This window comes from Drosophila ananassae, chromosome 3L (assembly GCF_017639315.1).
Source record: "Drosophila ananassae strain 14024-0371.13 chromosome 3L, ASM1763931v2, whole genome shotgun sequence".
NCBI classification, from domain to species: domain Eukaryota; kingdom Metazoa; phylum Arthropoda; class Insecta; order Diptera; family Drosophilidae; genus Drosophila; species Drosophila ananassae.
In genome coordinates, this window is record NC_057929.1 from 2035379 (window position 1) to 2062013 (window position 26635).

Genomic DNA, 26635 nt, shown 5'->3' on the forward strand with positions numbered 1-26635 from the left:
AATTACTAATTGTTAAATTATAATAAATCAAAATTATAATTACTTAATGCAACTTAATACAATAATTATTTGAATAGAATCAAGCTTACTTGGTAATGTAAATTTAATTCAGTTGGCAGCCCTATTCAGTAGCCTTCTCGCTCGCACGCAACTGTACAGGACTAGTGGTTGAGAACCAGTATTGCAAAACTCTAATAAATACTAAATTTCTAGCTATCAATAAATTAATTCCTTTAAAAGTTTCAATTTGGAGGAAAACTATAATCCATACTAAAATAAACAGATATAACTTTATAAATTTAATAAAAGTAAAATCTTGTACAATAAAGCTGCCCAGTTGGTATATTTTGTACATTTGGTATTTTGGCTTTGGTAAATCTTTATCGGAATATGGCAACACTGTAATATTTTCGACCATCCGAACCGCACATCACGCGCAGCGAATTTTCGTGTAATTCAGCATTTACTAATTGTAAGCAACGGTTTTGTCCAATCCTCGGCCGAGTCAATTGGCACCCAAATAAGTGACTGTTAAATTCGAAAAAATTCTTTAAAAAAATAACCCGAGAGGACTCTGTGAAAGAGGACGCATCGATTTTTTCACGGCATTGCCGGTGACGGGACGCCGTCTATACACATACACACGAAATGTGTACATGTTGCGACCCTGTATTTGTATAAATAATATGACATAATCGACGTGTGCGGCTTAATTGACATAGTTTTTGTGCGATGAATACCTAAAAGTGCCAAGCGGGCTGCCAAAGAAGCGTATTTGTGGTCAGAGCGGCAGACAGGACTTGCACCGCTATTTTTTTCCATCCGCTTTGCTCCAAATATTCGTTCTTCCCAACTCACGCTCTCCTCTCTCTCACACACACACACACGTACGCGGCGTATATTTGGGCGTTGCAGGATGGTGGATCACTCTCCCTCTCTCTCACAGATATTCCAATAGTCAGAAATAAAAAGAAAAATTAACCTATAAAATACGATTAGTAATAGCTTATTGAAAAAGATAAATAAATTCGAAAGAAACCGCGGATTTGTTGTTAGTTTTAATAATTTCCCCAAAGTAGCTGCACCCACTTGACGTTGCCTAACACTGCCCGCCCGCCTTCTGGTCTCATCGGGCTCTTTCGGGCTTTCCTCGTCGAGTTGTCAAAGTGCGCTGTTCGTCGGACGATTCGTATTTATTTTCCCCCAAAGTTCGTAGGCAATTTTAATACAAATATTTACAGTTAATTGCAATAGTGCGGTGCAATGAAATAGTGCCTACGAGCGGCGCCATCTTTAAACTTTAAGATATATATTAACCGTTAAGAAAGAGAGAGAGAGCATTTTACCGTTATTTCGATCAGTGAGGTGCAGTGCCTTGTTTTGAATTCAGGAAGATCCAAAATTTATGCAATTTTTAAATTCAAGCCAATAAAAAGTTAAATTTATTAAATTTTCTCCCTTTCCCCCCATTTCTGATTTGTAGTCTTCTGTGGCATACATAGGTGTGTGTGTGTTGTACGAATATATGAAATAGCAGCCGAAAAAAGCAAAGTGCGAGAGCGAGGAAATATATATAGAAAACGCGTGCGTTCCCCCTCTAACGAATAAGTGAGTGCCACCGTTGTTGTTGTATTTGTGACAGAGATATAAGCTCAAGGAGCAAGGATAATCATACCGGTGAGTCTTCCTCTAAATAATATTTCCAAAAAATTACTTAATTAAAAGTTTAAAATACCGCCGGGCTGTCCTATAATTTGTAGTGTTATGATGAGCGGTGACGCCATCTTTTGTGCTTCTCTAATAAGTGTTGTTTTTGTTTTTTGGGTTTGGTCAAGCACCAAGTGTCCATGTGTGTGTGCGAGAGTGTGTCTATTTTGTTGTTATGCTTTGAGCTTGATGTTCTTCTTCTTCTTCTACTACTACTAGTACTCTCTTTCTTTCAATCAGTCCGGTCCCTCCACTCTCTTTTTTTTTTTTTTTTTGGGTGGGTGCGTGTGCTTTTCCTTTTTTTATTTTCCAAAATGGAAATGAATCATGTATCTTTCTCACGGCTCTATATAATTCTATGACTTTCTACAGTCTATAAGACTTTCCGGTTCTTCATCATTTGTCTCTAAATGCACTCTGTCGCTAATAAATTGCATCTCGGTGTGCTGTTGTGACCCACTTTTTCCCCCACTAGTCCCCAAGCCAAGTAAATAGCGAAAAGCGGCAGCAACAAGTGATAAACAGATTTGTAAATATTGGAAACTTGTTTATGCGATTTGTCAGTGCAGTTTTTTTTTTGTTAGACATGGGTTTCTCTCTCTTTTAGGTTCACTTTAGAGAGGTCCACCTGTACTGTCTATGCAATCTTATCAGAAGGGTCTCTCTTGTTACGATTCTTGTTAGATTTCCGTCTCCGATACAAGTATGTACTTGTAATAACAGCGTTCGAAGGTTAAAGGATTTTTTCCACTATTTTTTATTATTTTTTATTATTATTTTTTTTATTTATAACTTAATCAAAAATTCCATTATTTTTTCTTTCAATCGCCTGATAAACTTTACCCACCTTTTGTATGCCACATGACGTCATCTCACACACACATATACTCATTGCTTATATAAAAAGAAAAAAAAAAAATGAAAATTTGCTCTTTTTTGTTTGCTGGCTTTTGTTGCTAATTCGAATTTGCTCACAAACACACGTATACCTTTTATTCCATTGCTTATGTTGGCTCCTCCATCCTCTCCCCGCCCCTTATCACTCTTCCCGCGCTCATTCGCAAATTAGAGCTGACGCGTTTGTTCATGTTTTCAATTGATATTTTTTTTTTTTGGGCTGCATCTGTATCTAATAGATATAGTATAGTATAGTATAGTTATTGGAAAGGTTGATTTTCAATTGTTTATTGCCTCCTTCCGTAATCCATAAAAAAAAAGTGACAAAAAAAAAGAGTGAGATAGACTGTAGTTAGTAATTCTCACCTCTCTTCATCCAGTCGCAGGAAGTGCATAGTTAACTGTAAACAATTGTTGGGGCAGCACCGCTAGCCTGGAAATGTTTGCATGGAAATGAGTCGGAAATTCGAATTTGTGGCTCAACGAACGATGACACATAAACAATAACAAAAAAAAAATAGATGAAAAAAATAGTGTGTAGAAAGAGGAGAAATGGGAATCCAATGATAAGTAATGCACTTCAAGTAAAAGAAATGACTTTCCAGGCGTGTCTCTCTCTTTCTCTTTCTGACAATGATTTTTTGATTGGAAATTGTTTACTGAAGCGTGGGGTTGCACCTCAGCTGCCTCTTATCTAATTTCCCACTGACGTCACTTTTGCCGTGCACCGGTGATTAATTGATTTTGGGAATTAAGCTGCATAATTGTGACGTTTCTTTTTGATTAATGGAGCTTATCTGGCAGTTGGGCAGTCTGGCAACCCTGCCAGCCATGCAACCAAAAACAAATTTGTCTAAGAGACAGAAAAAAAAATAAAGTAAACTCAGACTTGCCCCAAAGCGTGGCGGGAATATGGGAATAAATAAAAAGAGGCGTACGTGCCAAGCTTCAAAACAGGGACACACAAGCGAGATTAAAAAAAAGTAAATAAAAAAAAGAAAAAGAAACAAAAAAGAGATGTTGCTGCTGCTGGGCTGGCTGCAACAACAACAACAAACTCATCAATAAAACAGCAGCAGCAACAACAAGAACAATAAACCAGAAACAGAGACAGAAGACGAAAGGGGGGAGCGAGATGGAGAAGGAGACAGGGCAGGCGAGAGACAAGCAATAACAAATGTACAGTTGCAGAAGCAGCATCCATCCAAGCAACAATAACAATAACAACAACAACAACATGATGTTGCAACACAACATAAATCTTGAAAGAAAATAAGATAGAAGACAGAGAGAGACAGCAAAAGAGGAGTCTTCAAAAAAGTCTTCGAAGAAGGAAGAGAAGCTTTTGTGGATTTTAGGCTGTTTTTTGAGAGGTTTTTAATAAAAATTGTTTAGAATTAGGTTTCTTGGTTAAAAAATTTAAATAATAATTGTTTTTAAAGAGTATTTAGAAGATGATGTATCTATATCTATAAGATAGTAGTAAAATCTAGTAGATAGTACTAGATATTATAGATATCTGGTAGATAATAGTAGTAGTATCTAGTAGATAATAGTAGTAGTAGATAGTAGTGTCTGTATCTATAAGATAGTAGTTTAGTAATAGTATTAGTATCTAGTAGTTATATCTACTATAGTAAAAGAAGTATCTTTTAGATATTAGTAGAAGTATCTGGTACATAGAAGTAGTAGTAGTATCTGTATCTATAAGATAGTAGAATAGTAATAATAAAAGTATCCAGTAGACATTATTACTATTAGTAGTAGTATCTAGAAGATAGTAGTAGTGGTAGTATCTAGTAGATCGTAGGAATAGTAGTATCTGTATCTATAAGATAGTATTATAATAGTCTATAGCTCAAAAAACCCTTAAAAAACCATTCTAATAATCCATTACCACTTTTTTCTCAAAGAAACCCTTCCCAAAATGCATCTTAAGCTTTGTTATTATGATGTATCTCTTAAATGCCAACATCTGAGATCCGAGATCTGAGTTCCAACCCGTAGAATGTGGATAATTATACAAAAAAAAAAAGGTTAAGGCAGCCGAGTCGGGGAAGAATGTGGACACTGTGTCGCTGCCTTTCTTGCAGCTCCTTCTTCTTACACCTTTCTTTCTTCGCTGCGCTTGAACTTCAATTGAAATCTTGCTCTCCATCTCTCTCTTCTCTTCTCGCTCTTCTTGTCTTCGGAAAGTGATTGAAAGCCCGTAATTACGGTCTGATTTTAAAATTTCAGATGGAATTTAGGCTAATTTCGTTGTAGAGGGCGTGGGAAGCGGCAACTAGTCTCTGATACTCTGATACTTGCCCCCAAATTGCCTTCCTTGCAAATTAAAGCAATTAGTAATTAATTCAAAAGCTTTAGAATTAAAAGTAATTTGCAAAAAGTGACAAGTGGTGGCTATTTGGTTGCTATTAGGAGAGTCAGATCTTCTTTTTTCTCTCTAATGGACTGTTAACCCACTTTGCTGGCAAAAAAATCTGGTTTTTCGAGCAACTTGTGGCATTACCGAACAAAGTGCAGCAATAAGGCAAGAGGCAAGAGGCTCTATAAAAAACATCATCATCATTATGGTCTCGGGTCTGGTCTGGTCTGGTCATCATATAACAATGGAGCTCGCGAGTAGCTGCATAAATGAATTCATAATTCCAATTGTTTTTTTAAATAATAAAAAAAAAGAAAAAGAAGAAGAAGAGGAGGCATGTTACATAATCATTTTGTGGCAAGTCGGCCCTAAAATCAACACCAGAAGTGCAGGAAATTGCAATTCAAATTGCAGAAACATTTAGAGCGAGTTTATGGGGTAATTTTGAAGGGAAATTGTGCGTGATAAGCATGTCAGAGCATGTTTGAGCTTGCAGTCTTAGTTTTTGAATTAAAAATGCAATTATTTGATGTAGTATAGCTTCGTATAATAATAACTAATAGTACGGAATACTTGAAAAGCCCGCTAACTAAAAATATTCGCGTGACATCATCGAACTGAGACGCCAGACGGCATCTCTCTTTCGCTCGCCCTCTCTCGCTCTCTCTCTCTGTGTTGGGAAATGTATTGGCTTTGAAAAGGGAAATTTTTTAAAAATATTCCTCTTCTCTTTCAGGAAACTCTCTCCCAATGAATTTTATTTATTTTTTTAATATTTACTCTTTAAATGAAAATAATCAAATAACCGTTTATTGAACTCTTTTTATTTTTAATTATGAAATTTTTCATATTTTTCTTTTTTTTTTACAGGCACTTTATACAATAAAGTATTATAATCACGCAGAAAATACAATTTTAAGGTGAGTTGCGGATCGCTGCCATCCATCAAGTGGCAAGCAAACAAAACAAACAACAAGGCGTGGCGAAAAAGATATAAATATTGAAGTTTTTTTTATTTACTTTTATTATCTGCCGGCGATGTTTAAATATTTGCATTTGATTTTTGCAATGAGGGGTGGATCTTATGGGCACTTGTTTGCTGGCCACACCTTTTCAACTTTGAACTTTCCAGCTTACGAAATAGTTGATCGATTCCGGGTTTTGTTTGCCAAACTAATTGAGAACTAATCGAGGCCATGACCATAAGGCAGGCACTCAACCGGAGACTGTTTTTTTTTTTTTAACTATTTTATTCATAATTTCATAATAATCAAGAGATGATATCATCTGTTTTAGAGACTAAAAGACACCTAGTTAGGTGTCATGTAATAGATATGCTAAGTAGCTCTCACTTTTTTTTGTTAAATCTATATCTTTTGGTGTCTCTGTTACATGCCACGCATAACTTCACCTCTAATTCAATTAAGCATGACCTTTGTTTTCTTTTCATTTTTTTTTTTATTTATTTTTTCGCAAAAACCTCGTTTTCAGTCTACGCTTCAGTTGAAATTAAATTAAAAGCCACTTAAGCGTTGAGTCTAGAGAGTATATATAGTGATGTTATATATCTCTCTCTGTATATGAGTTCATAAATTGTGATTTAGCCCTCGGGCATGTGGCATGGTAGACTGGATTTCAACAAACATTGCTGGCAATAAAGTGGGGAGCCATAAACAACAGAGACTCTCTACAGAGATCGAGTTCATCTAGCACTTTCATAAATGGGTCATTGAACCACGAAGAGAGTCTATCACAACCCTTTCAATAACCCTTCAATAATTAACATCCAAACCGGAACTGCTGTCCAATTAAAAGGCACTTTGTATCAAGATCAAGTTACTTGTCGCTAGGGACATGTGACTGTTTGGGTTTTCCATCGATTATCCTGCAACTTGAAGTATTCTTTGGCACGCGAGTCGGGGTCACCAGGGTTCAACCTGACACCCAAACACCCACCCTGCCTGACTGCCTGACTGATCCTGGAAGGTACAAGTGCCCTGTGACACGCCCAAACATTTTTTATTGGATTTTCGTTGCCGGCATTTTCATTACCATTCGTGTGTTGCCATGCCAGGCTATTATTTGGGCGGCCGGTGGCGCCATAAAAGGACAGAATGGTGGCGCCACCGAACAGAGTATGCCGGCCGGAGAAATGTTTCCACGCGACTCTCGTAAAAATATCCTTGGAGTGGGTGGTGGTTCTGTTTGTGTTTTGAGTTAATGACAGGAAGTGACGTCATTTGTAGCAAGGGATGAAGTTTTATTTCCTGATAGGAGGAGGGGGTGTCCTGGGTGCGACAATGTCCTGGATGATGTCATGCTCCACAAATATGATTATGTTATTTCCTCCAGTGGTAGAATTACTTTATTTCTTGTTTTAATGTCTTCTAATTAAAGATATTCTATAAAATTTATGAATTATTCACGAAAAGACGTCATTCAACCTCTAATATCTGTGCAGATTTCAAGTTTATTTGGCAATTTTACAAACCTATTTTTTATTCGAATCTCTGGCCTCTAGCCAAGTGAGTCAAAGACACCAAAAGATGTATCTCTACAAGGGATTACATCAAGGGTAGACCACCAGACCATCATCGCAGACAAAAAGCACAAAAGCGATTGTTTATTTTGAGTCGCAAATCATTTTCCTTTCGTTCAAAAGACCACTTGTTGTTGTCACTTTACTTTTTCTGCACTTGGTGGTATTTTTTTCTTTTTCTCAAACACAATGGGCGTTGGCGCCAACTGCCGTCTGGCTGGCCCGCTTTTGGATGAGATTTATGAGCAGATTTTGTAATTCAAGCCACGCGACTCACACGCGACTTTCGGTAGCAGCCGCAGCAGCGGGTCCAGAAGAGAAGCAAAAACCAGACACTCTGGCAGCTTGTTAGCAAAACAAACAAAATTAGCAGCAGCGAGGCAAGGTAGGTAGTAGTGGCAGACAGAAAAGCCTCACGGCTAGACGCGACGGTGGTACAGGTACTGGGCTACCTTATTAAGACATTCCACACACGACAGAAGAGGCCCAAAAACAAAGAGAGCCAACACACGACAGAAGAGGCTTAAAACAAAGGGAGAGATAAGATTCCAAAATAAACAAGTATATATAGTTTAGGTAGAGAATTTATAGATTTCCAGTGTTAAATACAATTCAAAAGTAAAGTAAAATAAATAAAATAGAAATTAAAATTTTGTTCAAGTTAAATAAAATAAAAATAAAAAAGTTATTTCGACCTGTTTCCGCCCGGGATCGAACCGGGGGCCTTCTGCGTGTTAGGCAGATGTGATAACCGCTACACCACGGAAACAGCTGGAAGCAGGGCAGCCAAATGCTCAGTAGATTGTTCACTAGACCGAAAAGGAAGGCAAAGCATAAGGGAAAGAAAATAAATAATTAAATAATAACTAATAAAAATAGTAATATTACTTCTAAAACAAACATTAGGTGATTATTTAACTAATATTATAATTTCCATCCAACATGCCATCTGAATTTCCTTTGTATAGTAAATTTCGTTACTTTCCTTTTCATCAATTTATTTTAACCATTTTTAAAAATAAATTACTAAGCAAATTACTAAATTGAAATGAAAATAAAGTGTAAATAAAATATAATTAAAAAGTAAAAAAAATTATACGACATGTTTCCGCCCGGGATCGAACCGGGGGCCTTCTGCGTGTTAGGCAGATGTGATAACCGCTACACCACGGAAACAGTTGAGGGGAGCCGAGCCTAAAGCCAAACAGTCTTCGGGTGACACTTTAATAGACAGAAAAAAACTATTTTTAGAAAACAAGTTATTAATTATTCTATTTAAACAGGAACTAAAATATATAATGAATTTATTTAAGCACAGCTATTTTAAAAAGCAGCAAGAACCAAGTAAACAAACCAGTAGTTCCCTCACAAAAATGTCCTGCTTAGAAAGAAGTGCCAGCTAAATATTAATTTTAATAGTTTCTTGTGTTAATATTTAAAAGTATAATAAAATAGAGAAAAAGTTAAATAAAATAAAAACAAAATAAATTTGGATAAAAAAAAAATTGAACCTTTCGCAGCCGGTAGGATTCGAACCTACGCTCCCAGAGGGAATCTGATTTCGAGTCAGACGCCTTAACCACTCGGCCACGACTGCTTGTGTGAGAAGCCGGTCGGATGTGCAATAAGGCAGCTAGAGCTCAGGGCAGACCCGTCCAGCAACCCTCTTGTTCGTTCTTAGTGCGGTGTTCGGGAAAATCGTGGCATGGCCTGGTGGAGTGGAGGTTGGCGGGCGAGACACTCTACTGTGGGGCTGGCAGACATTGCCAGTTGCCTCTGACCGTGTCTCGCAGATAAAAAAGTATATATTTTCACGCCGTGCGAGTCGTCCCAGTGATCCACAGCGTCGATCTTATAGAACAGTATTTTATTTAGATTTAAGGCTTGGCTTTCAGCTTTGCATTTTATTTTTTAGAGGCGGTGGGTGACAGCTACGAATTATCATTATTTACACTTGAAGCTCCAAGTTCTGGTTTATTTTTTTTTTTTGTCATTTTTTGTGGTTTAATGATCAGATCTGTGCCCCACTGACTGACTGACTGACTGACTGACTGGATATCTGAGTGACTTGTTGCATTATTAATACTGAATGACCTCTTACATCTCTCCCACTTGAGGCGATGGGACAGCTGCTGTCGTTGCTCTGCTCGATGGAGTGGAAGATTACGTAAGATTTCTTCCGTTGAGCGATAATTGAATGCTTTGGAAATTAAATTAACGCCAGCATACATACCATATGTGTGAGAGCTACAAAGAGGAGGTCAATTGGTTGAGTTGCTAATTTATAAAATATTATTTAAGAACTAACTACTTGCCATAGTATCTAGTAACTAGTATCTATAGCCTTGCCTTCCTTGTTCTAACCAAATTGTTGTGAAAAAAATTTAAGGCCTGCCGGTTTTGGCGCCGCCGGCACACTTAACCCATTGAAAGACATGGGTGTGTCCGGACCAAAACAAGTGTGAGGTAATTGCATAATGTCAATAACTGCCCGAGGCGACGCTCTGTCGTCTTCCGCCCTGAAAGGCCACAGGAATAGAAAATACAAAAATTTATAAATAAAAAGATTAGCAGAGGGTTCTCTGCCATTACCAAAGTTCAATAAACCATCAAATATTCAGAATAAGGCTTCTAATCAGGCACTGCTGACACTGTTGTCTAAACCGGGCAACCAGTTTTGGCCAAAAGAGTTACAAAAAAATGCAGGTTTCTAGAACTGGGCTGTTGTACACAAAATGCGTGAGAAAGCAAAAAGATTTATTTTTTTCTCTTTAAAAAAACCCACGCAATTGGAACTCCCAACTCCAGCCCACGCTGGAAAACTCTTTGGCTCGTTAAGTTTTTATTCAAAAAACAACCCACGCATTCTTGCCTCGTCTGCCGGGACTCCTTTTATATTTTTATTTTTGTTGGTGTAGTCACTTAAAAAGCGTTTATTCAGCATTATTCTGTTTGATTTCAACAGAAAGCTATACTTCCATTCGTCACCCACGCACTGCTAGCTGGGATAGTTGGAAGTGAGCAGACTGGTGTTTGTCCGCAAAGTTCAATTACCTGTACTGCAAAAAAAAAAAAAAAAAAAAAATTATGCGGCACGCGTTGCTTTCCATACGTCATAATTAGCAACAAAGGCTATGCACTTTGTTTTTATACACTTTCCAGGGGGTATTACAAGTTTATTATACATAAAAAAGTAGATATTCTGGATCAGAATCACTTCCAGAGCCTCTAGAAGCCTGTCCGCTTGTCCGTCTGTCCGCGAAACTGCTTTTAAGCTTAGTAACTCTCTCAGTTTTAAAGATATTTCCACCAAACTTGCCATATATGCTTCTTATCTTGTCATAAACCTATATAGTTGGAATGGTAAGGATCGGTGGACTATATCCTATAGTTGCCCTATAACTGTCTACTCGGAAAGGCCATAACTTTTGTATTTTTGAAGAAAGTGTCTCCAAGCTTCGACTCTTCCCTAAAATACCTTTTCCTTTTTGATTTTCCACTATTATTTAGCAAATAAGCCACCGCCCACTCCACTATATTTTCTCATTGCAATTTCCTTTCCGAAACGGCATACTTGTGTAGAAATTTGTGCTTTTAATTGGGAAGAAAGACAGAGAACAGAAGAATTGCTTGCCTTGCCGGCAGAGTAGTGGGTGTGCGGAAGAAATCGGGTCAGCATAATGCACATTAATTATGGTTTATGGCTGTTTCGAGTGTGTCATCTTAATGTAGAAATGCGACTCAAGTTTATAGTAATTTTTTTTGGTTTCAGTTTTAAGTTTCATTTTTGGCTGAGCCAAGAAATTGTTATTCGATTTGTTATCTCAGTCGCGACATCGTTTTGATTGCCATTTTCGATTGTTTACGACAAATTGAAGGTTAATATTCGTGGTATTTGAACTGAACTGAACACCACGCCTAAGAATACGCATTTTTTTGTTTATTTTCTTTATTTATCTCTGGCTGCTCTTTCGATCGAAATCGAGGCATTAATTTTTGGGGTTTTTCGTAAAAAGCCAAATGGATCTTAAAATAGTTTTCAGCGATTCTGTTCCGTTTCTGTTGCTGTCTCTTTGGCACGTGGGGTTGGGGGTTGGAGGAAAATATATGTGCATTTCCACTGCGTTTTCCCCCTCGAGTTTGGGGGCTTATTTTAGCCAAAATTAGAAATTAACTAAAGTGGAAATATGTGGCGGGCCATCCCATACCCCACACCTTTTCCTTTTTCCCATTTTCCCCTCTTAAACATTTTCTTTTGACATTCACAGTTTTCCGCTCTCTTCTCTGAGTGCTACTCTCTCTCTCGGAGAGAGTATCGGCACTTGGGTGGTTGCGTTGCATTCGCTCTCTCTTCCCGCTCTCTTTCACTCTCTTTGACTCTCTTTGACTCTCTTATGCTCCCTTGTGCGCTCTTGCGCTCTCTGTGTCTTGGGCTGAAGCCACCCCCTTTTTTCGTGCTGCCCTGCACTTTTTAAGGTCAGTCGAAAATTTTCCAGCTGAGCGTAAAGTTCAAGAAACACTTTTTCTAAAAACAAATTTTTATTCCATTTTTTTTTGCAGCATTTTTAACTAAAATACAAAAGAAATAAATCATGACTGAAGTCGAGCAACCGCCACAAAATGGCATAGATCCCACTGCCGGCGAGGACGATGACAACAGCAAAGCCCGTCCCGCGGATATTGAACAGGTAAGTCTGCACCACCACCACCACCCCAAAACCCAACCACCACCACCATTTCACCCCATAAAATTTGTTATTTTTCATCAGGATATGCGCGAAATGGAACGCCGTAAGCGGGTGGAGGCCATCATGGGCTCCAAACTCTTCCGCGAGGAACTGGAACGGATTGTGGATTCGGCCCGCGATGGCGGTTCTGGTGCCAGCGGCATCCTCCAGCAGTTATCGGACATTGTGGGTGTCCCAGTGACCCGGGTGGGCAGTGTCTTCAAGAGCAGCAGCTGCATGGTGCCCATTAATGATATACGCGGCGTGGAGTCCATGGGATATGCCAAGGGTGAGAAGATACTACGGTGCAAGCTGGCCGCCACATTCCGTCTCCTCGATCTGTATGGCTGGACCCAGGGCCTGGGGGCACTGATCAGCGCCCGGCTCAAGGTCGATCAGGAGTACTTCCTGGTTAATCCCTATGGACTACTCTACCACGAGATCACTGCCTCGGCGCTAAACAAGGTGGACATGCAGGGACAGATTGTCGAGCAGGGCACCACCAACTTTGGCGTCAACAAGAGTCGTAAGTTCTCTTTAAAGGATTAATCCCCATTTATCCTGATTCATCAGCTATTCATCTTGATTTGTAGACTTTGTCCTCCACTCCGTGGTGCATGCCGCCCGTCCCGACATCCGGTGCGCCATTTACATCGGTGCCAGTCCCGTGGTGGCCATCGCATCACTGAAATCCGGTCTTCTGCCACTGACCAAGGACGCCTGTGTCCTGGGCGAGGTCACCACGCACGCCTACACCGGCCTGTTCGACGAGGAGGAGCGCAATCGTCTGGTCCGCAGCCTGGGTCCCAACTCCAAGGTCATGCTTTTGGCCAACCACGGTGCCCTGTGCTGTGGCGAGACCATTGAGGAGGCCTTCTTCGCCGCCAGCCACATTGTGCAGGCGTGTGAGACGCAGCTGAAGCTGCTGCCGGTGGGTGTTGACAACCTGGTGCTGATACCCGAGGAGTCGCGCAAGGCCATATACGAGCAGTCGCGCCGGCCGCCAGAGGATCTGGAGAAGAAGTTCGCCGCCGTCACAGCCGGTGAGGATGGTGGTGCCGCCGACAAGGAGGCTACCGAAGCTGCCGTGCCCAAGATCGGCAGTCCGCCCAAGTGGCGGGTGGGTGGAGCGGACTTTGAAGCTCTGATGCGGATGCTGGACAATGCCGGCTACCGCACGGGCTACATCTACCGACATCCTCTGATCAAATCCGACCCACCCAAGCCCAAGAACGACGTGGAACTGCCGCCAGCTGTTTCCTCGCTGGGCTATCTGCTGGAGGAAGAGGACCTCATCCGTCAGGGGTAAGAATCTAACATAACTGTCATGGAATTGGTAATAATTGTCTGTATTTTAGCATCTGGAAGAAGGGAGATCTGCGCAAGGGTGGTGACCGCAGCCGATGGCTCAACTCGCCGAATGTTTACCAAAAGGTGGAAGTCCTGGAGACCGGTACTCCGGATCCCAAGAAGATAACAAAGGTAGAGATCATAACATTTGAAGATAAGAAGCAAACCACCACAACCACAACCAGCCTTAAGGAGATTGAGGGAAAATAGTTGTGTAATAGTGTCTCCTCCCAGCACTTTCCAGACATTCCACTTGCTATATCCCATCATAAGATTTATTTCCACTTAGTTAGCGCCTCAGTTTCAGTTTAAATCTTGCTACTAAAACGCATAATTATTCGTATTAGTGATTAAGTAAACTATATATTTATTATTTTATCTGCTTTTGCGAGCAAGCAAATCAACACTGTAATGTGCATTAATCAAATAAATGTCTAAACTGAAAAATAAAAACGAAAAACTCTAGTTTTTTAGCCTCTAGCATAGATGATTTTGTGCCATCTTTTAGGAAAAAATAAATAATGCAAAGAAAGAGAAAGAAATTTGCCATTTTAAACTCGACCACCTGAAATGCATCTTGAATATAATTTATTTTCATTAATCATCTGAAAAGTTTATTATTTTTCATTCCATGACTTATTTCTTTGCATGTTTTGTAATTATTTTCTGTTGATTTCTTCGTGATTGTTTTTTATTCATTGTTTTATTCAAGGCACAAAATCATTTACGCTTGTTATTTTTAAGTTTTTATGTTTATTCGATCATCGACTTTAGAAACTAAGTGATGGAAGTGTCAGTCTCAGTGTAACTCTCAAGAAATAGCTTGCAAATGGAATGCTAATTAATTATTTCCTGTATAACCTTAACTATTAAGAATAAGAATATTTAAAAAAAAACCACCACATTAAAAACAAATTTCTTTCTCTTTCTTTTTCTATTAAAATCAAAAAACAAATATAATTTAAACCCAAAAGTGGGTGGCTGAGGGTTCTCCGACCCACTCTACGCCAGTGAGGATAGAAGATCCACTCCAGTTTGTGCCTGCCGGAACTAATACGAGAGAGTTCAAGCGGGTCCAGCAACAAGTCAGTATTTAAATCAATTATTTCCCAAAAAACTCCAGTCACTAAAGAGAGAGATCCTTTCAGATCAAGGACAATCGCCGAGCGGATAAGATCTCCGCTGGACCACAGTCGCACATCTTGGAGGGCGTCACATGGGACGAGGCCAGCCGACTGAAGGACGCGACGGTCTCCCAGGCCGGCGATCATGTGGTGATGATGGGTGCTGCCTCCAAGGGCATCATCCAGCGAGGATTCCAGCATAATGCCACTGTCTACAAGGCTCCGTATGCCAAGAATCCATTCGACAATGTGACGGACGATGAACTCAATGAGTATAAGCGCACGGTGGAACGCAAAAAGAAGTCTATACATGGAGAATGTAAGTTTTATTTTATTTTTTAATTATTATATATTTTTAGTAAATAATTTTTTATTATTTCCAGATACCGACACAGACTTTTCAGAATCGGAAGCTGTCCTGCAGGCGGGGGCAAAGAAATACCCTCAAAGCGAACCAGAGACCGGTATGTAGTTTAATATTTATTAAATAAATAATAAATTGGATAAAAAATAATACTATATTTTATTAAATATTTTAGAACACCAAGTCATTGAGATCCAAACACAACAAGCGCCAGTTCCCAGGCAGGCTGAAGTCGTGCTGAGCGATGGTAAGTCCGTCTATGAGAAGTGTTCCCTAATGTCTTTATTTTTTTTTTAAATTTTATTTTAAAATTATCACGCACACACAAAAATTACACACACTTATATACCCATGTCCTAGAGTTACGTATGTCCTTTACGTATGTCCTTTTTCCCCAGTCATATTGCAAAAAAAAATTCCCATGACATTGTTTTTTGTTAAATGATTTTGTTTTATCCTTTCTGTCATGTTTTTTTATCCTATTTCTAGTTTTTATTAACCCAACAGGTCTTGATTAATGCTAAAATTAAAAGTTATTAAGTATTTTTGAGTAGTTTTATAAATCTATATTATTTTCTAGAAGTATTATTTGGTTTAATTTATTGATTCGATTCTAACATTTTTAATAACATTGTTTTTATGCCATTTCTCCTTTTTTCGTTTATTTTATTTGCCGTAAAATTTCGCATTTATTTTTAAAAAACCAAACAACACACATACGACCCGAAAAACTACACACATTTCTAAATCGAACTGAAGTCAATAAAAAGATACTTATAGCACTTGATACTGTTACAACTTCCTTCTTATAATTCTTATATAATTTCTTAAATAATTTCTTAGATTATAGTTTCTTTTCCCCATTCCCCAATACTTGTTACTTTTCTTAGGTTTTGATAATTGCTATTTTTTTTGTGAAAATCAAATATTATCCTTTATCCAAAAATACTTCCAAAGGAACCAACAAATGATTATTATTTCCAACAAAATACAACAAACAGCACAACCAGACAACCATTGATTTTAGTAGAAGAGCTGCAGTTTTAGTTTCAGTTTTTGAAAAAATTATTTTATTTCCCGAATCTGGAAAATTGTAAATCAAAATTCTCCCCCAACTTCTGTCTATTATTTCGCATAGGAAAAAAAACCAAATAAATTGGAATCTAAATCAAAAAAATGCACAAATAAAAGTAAAAGAGTAGATAGAATTGATTTTAAAACGAAGTGTGTGTAGGTCCTTAATGAAATAATTTAAAAAATGTAAAATAAAACGAAAAAAAAAAAGACAAAAACCAGCAACCAACAAGAAGAAGCAACCGAAGCTCTCAACAGAACACAAAATTCTACTCCTTCTACTCCACTACTACTACATACTACCTTTTCTACTACCACTACTACTACTACTACTGCGGCTGCTGCGCTCTAACATCTAAAAAAAATAAAAAATAAAATCAAATAATAAAAAAGTTTAAAAAAAGAATACACTATTGAGTTGGAGGTGAGTGCAGCCCCAAAGGTTTAGTGTGTAGTTTCACTTAAAAAAATTAATAAAAATTAAAGAAAAGAATTAAGAAATCATGAAAATAGTTTATAGAAACAGTTCAGCCTAACATAAAACATAAAACATAAACATTCTGCACACTAAACCCCATTCAAATAAATATATTTGCGGAATGCTATTAGCCAAGCAGCCTGCTCTTAACTCTTTTTTTTTTTTTTTAATTTTTTAAACTGCAGCTATTTTTTGTTGGTTGCTTCCTCAGTTGCCGCCTAGCCTGGCCAGCTAAACTATGTAGTTCTATGTCTCTTTAAAGCATGCTTTTTCAAAACTAATCCAAACTCACATTCGACTTAAGTATTCCTAGTTTAAGGCACTAACTTATGTATGTTACGCGTTATCGCACTTCTGAAAGCTGAATATGATTTTATTATTTCATTTCTCGATACTATTTTAGCCACTCTTAGTTTTATAAACGGCGAACGCTCTCACACAGCCACAAATCGCAAGCCGCCAACTGGCCGAGGTAAACAAAATACGACCCATGACCCCTGATTTCGTCCTTCAATTTGCTCAGGCTGAACGCCACGCCCCCCATGTATATATATCTCTAATCCTGGTTGTTGTATTATAATCCCCAAAGTGTACAAAAATATATACTATATACTAGATAACATCTTTATAATCCACAAAGACCATGGCCCATTGTTGTTGCACCTCAAGACTAAAAACTAGTTATATATTTTCACAAAAGTTGGGTCATCTAGGTACTAGGGTTTATGGTTAACACTTTCATCAATTTTCAGAAAGATATACAAAGCTATTCCCACTTAGTATTGGGAAGTAGCATCCTGACAACGATATAGATTCTGAATTTTCAGATATAATAGGCTTTTGGACACTTAATTCCACTACGTATCGCCCTCCTGTATGTATTTATTTCGAGAGCCGCACTACAGAAGCTGCTGGCTCGGGACTCCCCCGTAGATATTCCCACAAATACTCATTATTTCTTTGAATCCTTCTTCCATCCCCTGATCTGCGATATGAAATAGGAGATAATAATCCCGATGGATCTCAGATAGATGAACAGGATAAGGAGAATCAGCATCGTGGCGGGCGAGCGAGGAGCAAGTGCCGCAGGGATCTGTTGCCGTCGCTGAGCGAGGCCTCCAATATGCCGCAGGATCCCATGTACTCGTACGTGTATGCAACGGCGGCATCCTGGGGCCAGTGCTCCCAGCCGCAGGTGTGTTCGGCACTGCTCCGGGCTCTCCACTGCGAGCAACTGGTCCACCTGGCCAGCTGCTATCGGGGCGGGGCAGGGCCCTCGAATGCTGCCACTTCGAGCAGTGGCACCATCACCACCACGCACACCAGTGCCACTGGATCGTCGGGAGCATCGCGGCGTCCCCTGCAGCAATCGAATCAAATCCAACCACCACCTCCATACCGCACTGGGTCTCACTTTGGCTTCAACTCACCGCGCCAGTTGCCGCGCACAGAACACAAGCACTTGCCAGCCGCGGAGCGGGAGCGGCACGGCTACCGTCCCATGCAGCGGGCCATCAGCTACGAGGAGATATTTGCCTCGCCGCGATATGAACACCTCTGCCAGTACTGCTTCGAGCAGTTACTCCGCCTCAAGCCGGAGCTGCAGAGGATTGGCGGAGGTGTGGGTGGGGCTAGTAGCTGTGAGGAAGAGTTCAGCAGCATCGAGAGTGGCAATGTCATGACCCCGACCCACCATCCCAAGCAGCTGCCTCCGGTACCGGAGCTGGCCGGCGACGACGACGATGACTTCAGCGAGATGATGCGGCGTCCGGGGATACTGCGAGATGCCAGTACCCAGACACGGGGAATGTCCTCCGCCTCAACCACTAACTTCCTGCGACAAATCGAACGATTCAACTTCTCGGAGGAGTCGACGAATGTGGGCTACTCCCCTGGTCTCGTCACCAGTGAGATGAGCATCTTCGGGCTGGAAGCCGAACAGCCGACTGTCTCCAGTGCTGGGGCTAGTGCCACTAGTGCTCCTCCGGCGAGAATCTACCATCCGTATAGGGGTGACATTACCGAAGTTTGGAGCTTCGGTCGTTGGCAGGAACCGCAGGATTCCCAAATGATCCCTGGCCACCAGCCACTGACTGAGCATCGCCTGACCCTGGAGATTACAGAGCACTTTGAGCCGGATCAGATGGACGACCAGATGGGTCCTGGCGAGGAGACTGTTCCACGTCAACTGATGACTCGGGATGAGCGGCAGCGTCGCAAGTCCGAGTTCGAGGAGTTGTGGCAGGACCATGTGGAGTACTACACTGTCAAGGAGGAGCTGCAGCACGAGGAGGCGCAAACCATGGACTACCTGGAGCACACAGTACAGATTTGCATGGACGGGAACGGGGAGGAGAGGACCTTTACCTTCAGAGCTCAGGACTGGCTTAGCCATGACCAGGAGTTGGAGGACGAAGACGACGAGGAGCAGCTGGCAGTGGCTCCTCCCAACGATGAGACCCTGACCGAGCCCACCGATGAGCTGCCCAAAATTCTGCAAAACTTCGAAGAGAGCCTCACGCTGGCCGGCGAGAATCTGGAGAAGCTGGTGGCCACGACCAAGAAGATGCAGACCCTCGACGTCCAGACATCTAGCAGCTCCTTGAGGGACAGGGCCCTGGCCGACATAGGCAACCTCTACGCTTCTAATAGCTCGGAGAACATTCCACTCACTGACCAGGAAGTCTCCGATCAGGTCTGTGTATTGGAGGAGGTACAGGAAGAAGATATCCCGGCAAACACCAGCACGACCAGTAATGGAGAGGAGCTGGGTGAGGAGGTTGCTGGTGGTCTAAGCCCCGAGGAGGAGGAGAAGCGTGACGACGAAAAGCCCGTGACTCCAGATGCTCCAGAAGTGGAGGAACATCTGGAACCAAGTGAGAAGGAAAGGGAGATCGCCGACGAAAAGGACATAGATGAAAATGAGCTGAAGGAGCAGCAGGACTTGTTTACTCCTTTGGAACGAGAGATCCTGCAGCGCATCGAGAGCGATAGGCTGGACGAGAGTGAGCCCATCTTCGGGAAGATAGACCACAGCATCCGCAACAAGCTGACGCCGAAGAAGTTGCAGGACCTGGTCAGCGAAGAGATCTTTCGCACGTGCACCCATGTCTACACCAGTTCCCCCACTTCTGTGCTGGACAGTGCCCAGCCGGGGGAGAGTCCCTCGACTGCCAGTGGCTCCTCGTTGTCGGCCCACAACATTAGCGCTCCTTGCAGTTCGACAGCTCACACTCATCTGGTCATCCGGCCCTCACCGAGAATGTCACGGTCCTGGGCAGAGGATGCAGGCGGAGATCAAGAGGATAGCCAGACGCAGGAGCCGGAGGAAGAGGAGCGGGGTCTCCTGGAACGTGCCGTGTCCTCTACAACCTTCGTCTGTCGGCCGAGTGTGCGTCGCAAGCGGAACTTCATCCAGGAGAATATCCGGAATGCCTGTCGACCGCGTGTTGGAGCCGGGGCCGTTCAGAAGCAGAGGACCAACGTCTCAACCCCCTCCCTGGCTGCCCGCTCCAGTCCGACCTCGGTGTGTGCTTTCCAGTGCGGTCAGCGGGATAGTGGCGCCCGTCTGTGGGTTTCCCTGCCCACGCCACCTCGCTCCGCCTCCGGCTCAAAGCGGTGCAGCACTGTCAGTCCCACTCGGACTTTGTACTCCGTCCGGCGAAGTCCCACCTCGCCATATCCCAAACGCCGCAAGCCTTTGGTTATCCTGCCCCCCTTGAGGGGCGCCAATCTTGACAAGAAACCCTCCAATACCTTTGAACCCAGTTCGTCCAGCTTGTCCCTTCATAAGTCGATGTCCTCCAGCACCTACTTTGTGCCGAGTGATGAACAAGATGACGCCGATGCCGACAAAGCCTCCACCCACACCTTTCACATCAAGGATCTGAATGAGGAGCAGGAGGAGACAGAAGAGCCAGCAGAGTCGGAGGAGCCTGGTAACCATAGTCAGGCAGCCAATGCCACCAATAGCACCTTGTACTACAGCGCCAACAGCACCAGGGAGGAGACGACTGATCGTTCGCAGCCAAGCGGCGATGGGACTGAGGAGGAACTTGGGGTGATGCCTTTTCGGTCCCTAGAGAATGAAGAGAATCCGGAAATATCTTACTTGGGGGAGGCTAGCTCCCTTAGCTGTATGTATACCGAGAATTCCTCCCAGAAATCGGAGGAGGAGGTGCCATTGGAGGAGACCGAGACCTCTGTGCCCGAAACTGACATCGAATCGACCATAACGAACCTAGTCTCCGGGGAGTCTCAGATTCCATCGCAGTCTGAATATAGCGATGCCTATGTGGGAATAGAAGACTATAGTGAGGGGGCGGAGAATGGGGAGAGGTCGACATCCCCGCCAGAAGTCTCCGAAGAGCAAGCAGTTTCCGAGGAAGCAGAAGCCGATGAATATCAAGTGAATGCTTCGGAAATGACAACAGAAACTGAAGGACAACTGGAGGATGAGCAAGTGCGACTGGAGGGAGGATCAGAACCCAAAATAAAGTCCGCGGGGTCATCTGACAAAGGAGAGAACATCGAGGATGATGTCGGCAGGGCTCCTTCGAGCTTCTCGTTGACGAAGGCGCGAGAATTCAATCCGATACGATCCGATCACACCTATGCCCATGTAGTCAGTAGTGACGAGGAAAAGGCTGAGGAGCAGGTCATCCGGGTGACCAAGTCGGAGACAACTATGGCGCAGGATGACAACCAACCGAGCACATCCAAGGCGGCCGATCGCCAGAGTGGTGGGGCAGAAACCATCCCCCAGCCGCCGATCTTCTCGCCACCCTCCTACTTCAACCAGGAGGATGGGGATGTTGTTGTCCTGGAGACCTCTTGCACCGTCGTTGGCCAGCAGCTGCTTGTGCGGGAGGTGGTGGGGGTGGAAATGGAAATGGAAGAGAGAAAGGATGACCAGAATGTCCAATCGAATGGTTGGATCCAAATGGAGGGCATGATGGGGGAAGATTTTGAAGAAGACGATGATGATGAGGCTCAGGAGTCAGATAGCCAGGAGATAGATGTAGCAGACTACTCTGAAGAGGGTTGAGGTTCCTTTTTGTTTTGTAATTTTAAAAATTAAATATTCATACTACATTTTAAATAATTAAATAATATCATATAGTTTTAAGGCTTGGCATGAATTCAAGTTTAAATTTCACTTTTTATACCTTTTTTTTTGGTTCTGAATGAGATATTTTATAAAGAATATTTTTCACTTTCCATAAATCATATATTATTTCAACAATTTTTTACTTATTTATATACATTTATTAATTACTTAATTAATTATTAGTTACTAACGAAAACTGTATTTTGGTGAAAGGAGTATCAAGAGTTTTCTTTCAGGATAAAATAATGTTTTAGAATTAGTTAGTTTAAGTAACTTTGTTATCCCAGAGGTAGAGGTCCTCCAGTGTCAAGTGTTTCTATGTCAACCCTATATAGACCGTGAGTGATAGTTTGGATTTGTCCAGAAAATATGTCTAGAAAACATACTCACCACCACACACACTTCCTCCTCAGTGCAACTCCTCCATCTGGCTAGGAAGTATGCCTTCCTTTATTCCCCTGGGTGCTACCTGGAGGCCTGTACGCGCCAGGGGCCCATGGAACAGGAGGTGTTTGTCATACACAAAGTCGATACGGTGACCAAGCACAACTATCCGCCCGTCAACGGGCCTCTGGGGGATAATGTGGACATGTCCACGTCGGCAATAGAGCTGAGTGGCAGCAGGGTGGTCAGCAGCACTCCGATTAGATACCAACGGCCATCTGAGTCGATCCCGGGACCTGAGACGAGCTTCTCCTCGGCACCGCCGTACAGGAACAACTCCCACTTTGGGTTCATCTGCCCACTGACGACGGAGCCCAGTATTCCCCTGCATCCGGGCCACCAGTCCATTTGGCGGACAGTTGCCGAGCAGCGGGAGAAGGTCGTGTCCTTCATTAATCTCGCCACGCTGAGTATGGAGAATCGGAAGTTGCTCAGTGTGATGTCGGCTGGGACGACGCCTCCGCCCCCGCGATTCCAATCCCAATCGGAGCAGTCCCAGTCGGAGTCCCAGAACCAATCCTTCATCTCCGAGAAGCACATACAACTGGAGCAAAAGTCGCCGAAAAGGAAGCTGAAGCAGCGGGAACTGAGCATAGTGTCCAGCAGTGGTCGCAGCTTGGACGAGTCCCTGGAGGAAATGGAGTCCATGCTAAGCGCCATGACCCTGAAGAATTCTTCGAGGAGCCGGGCAGATCCCTCTGACTCTGGTCTCTACCGGAGCTACACTTTCTTGCCCAATAATCACGACTTGCCTGATGGCAGTGGCCAGACGAACAGGGATCGTCCGGAGGCCGAGCAGGAGCAGATTTTCGCCGACAGCGGAATGGGTGATTCTTCGGGAAGGCGTCAGCGATTGGCCACCACCAGCAACGAGTCGTCCACCCAGGAGGCGGAGGCCTACACCTCGGGAAAGCATGTCAAGCTGACACTCAGCAGCTCCCCCACCCTGATGACGTCCACACCGTCGACCATCGAGATCTTGATCAACGTAACGCTGCGGAATGCCGAGGGCGTGACCACCGAGGTGCCCAGTCACGAGCAGGAGTTCCGGGCCAAATTAGAAAGGATCATCGACGAAGAGATCAACTATATTGGGCAGAACCTGGCCTTTCAACGCCGCAGGTCGGAGTTGATCGAGGAGGGGCAGTCGTCGACACGTGCTCCCCTTGCCACGCCCTCGTCGTCGCCGCCCACATCCACGTCATCGGTGGTGCAGCGCAGCAACTCGGCACCGGCCCTGTGCCACACCTACAGCTACGTGGCACTGCCCGAAGCCGATATGCTGAAGAAGCAGCCGGAGTCCCCACCGATGTCGCCGGAGGGGGAGAATCTGAAAATGCTGCTGGGCAGCTTGGAGAAGGAACTGGAGCGTCTGCTGAACAGCGTGGTGAAGGCCTGGACTCTGCACAACAAGGCCATCATCCACGAGTGCCGGGCACGAATCTCCCAGATGAAGGAGGGATTTATTCACTCATAGACTTCATTGTTTGAAAATAATCTCCAAAAAAATAATAATTACATTTTTCTAAGATTCTATTTCATCTAAAAAAAATAAAAAGATATTAATTACATAATTAGTGTTAAATATTTTTAAAGAAACTACATTTTTTTTTCTAATTTAAGATGGAATATCTAATTAAGAAAACTACTAAGACTTTAATGAAACAAATCCTTTGTAAACTTAAATATTTTTGTGAATTTGTTGAGTTTTTTTTTTGTCAAAACTAAAAATTTTTGTTCAACTTTTTTTATAATTCAAATACATTGCATAATTTTTTCATTATATAATTGCAAAACCTTATTTGTAAAGCACTTTAATTGTAAGACATTTTTGTGTTAATTCAACCAGGTAATAATTTTCCATTTCTCATTTATGTTTTGTGATCTGTGCATGTCTGCTTGCTTACTAATCTTAACTGCCCTGCCATGTCCTGGTGATGTTGCATGCCCCTTAACCCACTATTCCATTTGTGTAATACATAATCGTACCACCCAGAAACCATTTAATACATATACATGTTTTAGTTAGTTTCTAATTTGTGTTTGAATTTGTGCGTGTCTCGAAAGGTGATAGATGAAAAAAAAATTTAATAAACACACCCCAAGTGAGCGTCCTCTGAGTTAAAATTGTAGGAAGATAACTACATCTATAAATTAAATAAAAATTTATTAATAAGAAATATTTTCCAATCATTTCCCTCCAGGTGAAAATGTACAAAACGGTGACCACTCGGAGGCCCACTTGAGCACCTTCTCCCAGAGCAGTAAAGAGGTAAGTAGCTCCAATGGGAATGCCACTCTGAATGCCACTTCACCGGCGATCATCATCATGAAGCATTGGAGATAACCCACCCATTATGTCTAATTACTAACCCCAAGCGCAAACGATATTCTCACTGCAAATTTCTATTACGGTTCCAGGACGTATCCACGGACGGATCACCCAAGAAAGACAAGAAGAAGAAGAAGGGCCTGCGTACACCTTCGTTTTTGAAAAAGAAGAAGGAAAAGAAGAAGACCGAGGCTTAAGCCGGGACAGAAGCTACCCTTTGGGGTAGCAGATAACCTGACAAGGAGTAGGAGGCACCACACGACAATGAATACCACGATTAAAGCAAATATAAACTGTAGCCCGGAGCAGAGATGAGGATTATTTAAGCGGAAGGACGATGGATGGAAGGATCACCTCCTGATCCTGATTATTGTATGAAAGATGTAGAGAGGCAACAAAGCAACAAATGAGCAGCTAGAATCGATTAAGAAGACGACGCAACTGAGAGAGAAGAGAAACCCCCGATTCGCATTCACCCCCCAATATTACCTATCTATTATAATATAATTCTAATTTTTAATTTATACAATGGCGATGCAACGCAATCCCCGCAACAATTTGTATATGGAAAGCCGAGAGTTGTATCTCTCAGATTGACACGCAATATCCAACACACAAAAAAAAAAAATAAAAGATAACTCTTCTAGATGTATTAGCCTTAAAAAAAAGCTACGTAAACACATTACATGGTAAAAAATACAAAAAAAAAAAACATCAAGCAAACAACAAACTGATCAGACATAAAGGATATATATCCTCAGATACCTATGTGCTACACTGAAAAACAAATCTTTTGAAATTTGCTTTTAAAAATATTAAAAAAAGAAACAAACTTTTGTCTTCAGTGGACAATTTTTTTCGTGGTACCTACATGCGTATGTACACGTATTAAATAATACTTAAATGCAATATTTTTTATAAATGCAATAAAATCGATGACATAAAAAACAAAAACGAAATTGATATTCTTTGCATGTGTGTGTGTTTGTCAAATTGCTTTTTAACAATCTTGTTTCTATTTTGACTTTCGAAAATGCATTTTTTGAGGAAGAACTGGAACAGGATTGTATGTTTTGTGTTTTTAAATTGTTTTGTTTTTACAATTCCGACAAGAAACAGGCACACCTTGCACATAAAAACGATTTAATAAAAAATATGTATACTTGCAGAAATTGTATTAGTTTTTTTAAAAAATAAATAATTATATATTTTTATGTACGTAAAACTGTTTATACATACATATACATATATATATTTATAAAACACAATAAATTATGATAAAAACAAAACACGTATAAACTTATGCGATTAATGAGAGGAAAGCAGAAACACATCCACAGATAAGACGATGGAATATTTCAAAAATATATATTCCCCAATATTTAAATTTCAGCATTTCTTTTGTAAGTAGATGTGCTTGATTTTTAATCGCTAATAACATTTAACATATTTGAATGATAACGAACACTGCAAGAAAACATATATGACTGCCATAGCATGTAAAGTTTTAAGGCACAACTTAATCGCATTTAAATTTCAAATAACCCCCATTAAACTTAAAAAATTCCAATCATTAAAATCACATAAATCAAATGTTTCTGCTTTTCCCGCCAACCACGCCGCCACACCCAACATACACAAATCTCTGTAATACATGCATTGATGAGCCTTAAAAAAAAATTGAAAAATACGTCAAACAATTACGATAATTATATAGAAATTACAATTAAAATGATTATTTGCGCAACGACAGAAGCTTATTTCTAACAACTTTTTTGCGTCATCAAAGCAAAAAGTTTGTATCATTTTGTCCTTAGATTAACCTTAGAAATTTGTCAATATTCTCAATCTCTGTGCAAATAATAAAAAACAAAATCTTTTGAAAAGCAAACGAAAAGCCGACAAGTTGTTTCTTAAACTTCGTTTAGATTGTAAGTCAAACGCATATAAATATATATATATTTAAATTGGTATTATGAAAATTATACACGACACACGAAGGAAAAAACACTGAATAAATAAACACTTGGAAATTGTACAAAATCATTGATATCTTTATTTAAAAAATATGATTTTTTAAATTTAAATCTCTTTAGCGGGTTTTAACTGTTGTTTTGCATA

At 41.3% G+C, this 26635-nt stretch overlaps 1 protein-coding gene and 3 non-coding genes across 12 annotated transcripts; 1 reads left to right on the forward strand and 3 right to left on the reverse strand.

Annotated features, from left to right (window-relative positions):
* Positions 1 to 366: 366 nt before the first annotated feature.
* LOC6495457 (protein hu-li tai shao) lies at positions 367 to 26552 on the forward strand. Of its 9 annotated transcripts, none has more exons than XM_014907827.3 (14): positions 368 to 472; positions 1484 to 1677; positions 5843 to 5892; positions 12072 to 12199; positions 12281 to 12764; positions 12832 to 13543; positions 13597 to 13720; positions 14563 to 14673; positions 14737 to 15031; positions 15096 to 15176; positions 15252 to 15323; positions 17032 to 17100; positions 24387 to 24454; positions 24598 to 26552. In XM_014907827.3, exons 4-14 carry the CDS (start codon positions 12104 to 12106, stop codon positions 24709 to 24711), a joined length of 2226 nt encoding a protein of 741 aa, XP_014763313.1. In that variant the 5' UTR covers positions 368 to 472; positions 1484 to 1677; positions 5843 to 5892; positions 12072 to 12103; the 3' UTR covers positions 24712 to 26552. The 9 variants fall into 9 exon arrangements, 8 of the variants coding, with proteins under 8 accessions (XP_014763317.1, XP_014763313.1, XP_001958886.2 ...); XM_001958850.4 differs by having other exon boundaries at positions 24604 to 26552; XR_006507299.1 differs by lacking the exon at positions 17032 to 17100 and adding an exon at positions 16034 to 16574 and having other exon boundaries at positions 24604 to 24683.
* On the reverse strand, positions 8208 to 8280 carry Trnav-aac. Its single transcript has one exon. It is a non-coding gene; the product is annotated as a tRNA-Val (tRNA).
* On the reverse strand, positions 8615 to 8687 carry Trnav-aac. The gene has a single exon. It is a non-coding gene; the product is annotated as a tRNA-Val (tRNA).
* On the reverse strand, positions 9027 to 9108 carry Trnas-cga. The gene has a single exon. It is a non-coding gene; the product is annotated as a tRNA-Ser (tRNA).
* Positions 26553 to 26635: the final 83 nt, after the last annotated feature.